Source organism: Trachemys scripta, chromosome 5 (genome assembly GCF_013100865.1).
Source record: "Trachemys scripta elegans isolate TJP31775 chromosome 5, CAS_Tse_1.0, whole genome shotgun sequence".
Taxonomy (NCBI): Eukaryota; Metazoa; Chordata; order Testudines; family Emydidae; genus Trachemys; species Trachemys scripta.
This window is the reverse complement of record NC_048302.1, coordinates 27,987,372-27,991,172: the sequence shown is the minus strand read 5'-3', so window position 1 is coordinate 27,991,172 and position 3,801 is coordinate 27,987,372. Positions and strand designations below refer to the sequence as shown.

General features: G+C 48.7%; 1 protein-coding gene across 5 annotated transcripts in view; it reads left to right on the top strand.

Moving 5' to 3' along the window:
- The first annotated feature begins 1,872 nt into the window (after nucleotides 1–1,872).
- SLC39A8 (solute carrier family 39 member 8) overlaps nucleotides 1,873–3,801 on the top strand; it is a 41,618-nt gene continuing 39,689 nt past the window's right edge. For 2 of the 5 annotated variants that reach the window (XR_004645966.1, XM_034772569.1), the window contains exons 1-2: nucleotides 1,873–2,214; nucleotides 2,539–2,977. Coding sequence is in view for 3 of the 5 variants with exons in the window: in XM_034772569.1 (XP_034628460.1) it covers nucleotides 2,744–2,977 (234 nt within the window). In the remaining 2 variants the exon portion in view is untranslated. The remainder of the gene's footprint in view (nucleotides 2,215–2,538; nucleotides 2,978–3,801) is intronic. The other 3 variants (XR_004645967.1, XM_034772570.1, XM_034772567.1) reach the window with 2 other exon arrangements.

The window sequence follows — 3,801 nt, the reverse complement described above, 5'->3', positions numbered from 1 at the left end:
CCATCTAGACCCGTATCCTGCCTCTGATTGTGATAAATACCAAATGATTTAAAGGAATGTGCAAGAAACCTCATAATACACAATTATAGAATAACTTACTTATAGGAGAAATTTCTTCCTAACCTGAGGCACTTAGTGGTTGGTGGATGTCCTGAAGCATGAGAGTTTATATCCTTAAGAGTTTTTTTTTTTTTAAACACCTCTGATCTAAATAATGAATGTGACAGTTCGGGGGAATATATCTGTCCAATTATGATTTCCATTTGGTTTTGTGAACACTATTTGTAATCGCACCCATCATTGTGGATTAAATCACCCATTTTGTGGCAGGAACATGACATGTACTTTGTAGTGGAGAGACTATATCTGGAAAGCTGTGTCAGCAGACTCAAGTGCTATCAACATTGAACGACTCTCTCCTGCTTGAAAATGGGGGATGCCTAGGGTGACCAGATGTCCCGATTTTATAGGGACAGTCCTGATTTTGGGGTCTTTTTCTTACATAGGCTCCTATTACCCCCCACCCCCGTCCCGATTTTTCACACTTGCTGTCTGATCACCTTAGGGATGCCACATAGGTTAAGCTAAATAGGAACAAGACACTTTTATTCCAAAATAAGAGTGACCACACATGGCGTTATCGTGCAGTAACTCCATGAGCAGACAAACCCTAATTTACAGTGCTGTGTTACTTAAGAAAAATCTGCTGGGAAATGGCTTCCTTCCCTCGTCCCGCCTCCTCAGACCTCAAGACAGGTATGTGGGGAGTGGACGGAGGGTGGAACAGGGAACAGAGGCAGTTCGGAACCCACAACATGCCAGCCAGCAGAGCTGAGTCAGTATGAAGTGGGGAGGAGGAAGAGGTGTAGTAATTTCTCTTAGCAGAGCCAAGTTGCAAATTATTATCCTCTGGAGCAGTGGCTTTCAATCTTTCCAGACTACTGTACCCCTTTCAGGAGTCTGATTTGTCTTGCATACTCCCAAATCTCACCTCACTTAAAAACTACTTGTTTACAAAATGAGACATAAAAACACAAAATCACAGCACACTATTAATGAAAAATTGCTTACCTTCTCATTTTTACCATATAATTATAAAATAAATCAATTGAATATATATATTGTATTTACATTTCAGTGTATAATATATAGAGCAGTATAAACAAGTCAGTGTCAGTATGACATTTTAGTTTGTACTGACTTTGCTGGTGCTTTTTATGTAACCTGTTGTAAAACTAGGCAAATATTTAGATGAGTTGATGTACCCTCTGGGAGACCTCTGTGTACCCCAAGGGATACCTGTACGCCTGGTTGAGAACCACTACTCTGGAGCAAGGGAGGGGGAATCAAAGGAGTTGTGCTCCCTGCATTCCCTATGGCTTCTTGAGTCATATGTTTCCTTGGAGTGTTCCTGTGGTGGCATAACAATCAGACCCCTTTTATGGGTTGAGTGGTTCTGACACAATCGAGCCCTTTGCTATAGTGTGAGGATAGCACCTTACAATAATACTGGTTTTTGTCATGAGCTTCACAGCTCCATTAATAAATAAATTACTACTTAAAGCAAGAGTAATTGAAGGGCAAGGAATTCCCTCGAATTAAAAATCAGCTGTGAAGTGCTGATAGATATTAATACATTAACAACATATTAGAAGGGTAGAATTTTTCGGTAGGGCTAATGCAAGGCAGCTGGCACTCTGTGTACGGAGCATTCGCACAGAATTCATGCCCTGCACAATCATCCCTCAACATTCCATTGGCTTTATCAGCTGTGGTGTTCCCTCTTTTATCTCTAACTTCAACCCTAGCTGGAAAGCGACACAGTCGGTCGTGTGGGAGAGAGACGCACCTCTGAGGAGCGAGTTTTTTGGTCTCGGGTGGGAGAACTAGCTCCACTTCTCCTTGCCTGCCAAGCCTGACGGATAAATCAGTTATTTCCCAACCGAGGCTAAGGTTCAGCCACATGTTGCTAGGTAGTATGCGGGGCGGCTACACAGGGAACAGGAGTTATTGTCTAACCCAGCTCACGACGGCGGCTCTCTGGCTGGAGGAAGCAAAAGGCCAAAGCTACTAAGCTGCACGACCGATCTTTAACCCCGGAGCCAGTGCAAGGGCCGGACGACATACCCGTGCGGGGCGGTGGAATTGCAACACGTGCCCCTCCTCTAGCCTTTATCTGGGCAGAGGGAGGGCTGTAAAGGAGGCAGAGAGCAGGTGAGGACGGTGTCACCCTGTGTGTGACAGAGGGAATGCAAGACTGGGCGGCGGCGGCGGGGGGGCCGTGAATGGGGAGCGAGTTTTTAAGGAGGCTAAAAATATTCCTCCTCGGAGCAGTTTTGGGGGGAAGCGGCTTCCCGCTGAGCGCGCTGGCCATTCCAGGACGCCGCGTGCTCCTGCTGGGCTCGCAGCGGAGCCTCGCCCGGGTCTGGCTCCTTGGGGCGAAAGACACCGCACGGGGGGTGCCCGCGGGGTACTACGCGCAGGCTGCCCTGGGCTCCGCGCTGCCTTATCGCCCCGTCTCTTGTGCTCTCTCATCAGGCGCGCCGAGGCGTTGTTGGGCTGCCGCATCGCTTCTTCCTTCCCGAAGCGCGGAGGCTGCAGCCGGCCCCTACCCGCCTCCCGCCGGGCCTGAGAGAGACGCCGCGAGGGTGTTGGCGAGCGTGGGGAAGCTGCGGGAGCAGAGCCGGGACAGAGCGCGTGGGAAGCGGCGCGGAACCAGCGGCGAGCAGCTCTGTGCGCCGAGATGCCCCGGGTGGCGGCCCTAGCGCTGGCAGCTGCCGCGGCGTTCAGTCCGCTGGCCGCGGATGCGCGGCGCGGTCCCGCGGCAGCGGGGGGCTTCGCCGAGGACGTGCTGAGCCTGTTCGGGGAGAACCGCAGCCTCTCGGCCGCCCAGCTCACCCACCTGCTGCAGACGCTGGGAGCCGCGCGGGAGCAGGGGGCGGCGCTGCCGGGACAGCACCACCTGCACCACAACGAGGTACTGCGCGCCAGCGGAGAGCTCAGGTTTGCTTCAGGGGGAGCCTAGGCACCACGGTGATGGGGGAGACCTGAAACAGGCCCCGTGAGAATTCACGCTGATGGGGCCGCTGACGCCCGCGGCTGATCTCCCACCCATTTTATTTCTTTGCCATTGCAGGTACATATAGGCAGGTTAGGTAGAAATAAAATAAAATCACATCAAAATATCGGTTCTGTGATCAGCATAACGGTGCAGTTCTTCTTGCTAGGGGAATTCAAGGCAGGAAAGTTTTAACCATATGTGGCAAATGGTACTTCTAGCTAAGTGCTGAAAGACAGGTGAGTTAGGGTAAGATACAGATATAAATATAGAGAGGTGGAAATATTGATGTAAATATCTAGATGGTTTATAAAGTGCTTTGTGAGCAATTTAATGGAAAAGTATCCAAAATGTGTACATGTTCCATATCACATGTGTACATAAGATGCCATCCAAAGGGATCCATTTAATTTTGAAAATATTTTTTTTCTTTTTAATTTTTGTAATAAGCTAATAAAAACAGACCCTTAAAATCAATCTGTATAGCTACATCTTTCAAACTAATTGCCACAAGTTCTTCCATAGTAAGTGACATTAAGTTTTATTTGTCTGAAGCTCATTGCAGCTGTATTTTCCCACGACATTGTGTCTGGTTATATCCTCTGCCCGGGTGTGGGGGGTGACAGACCAGAGGTCTGTTGCAATATTGGACACTTACTTCATGCAGTGTACTTACAAAAAGAACAGGAGTACTTGTGGCACCTTAGAGACTAACAAATTTATTAGAGCATAAGCTTTCGTGG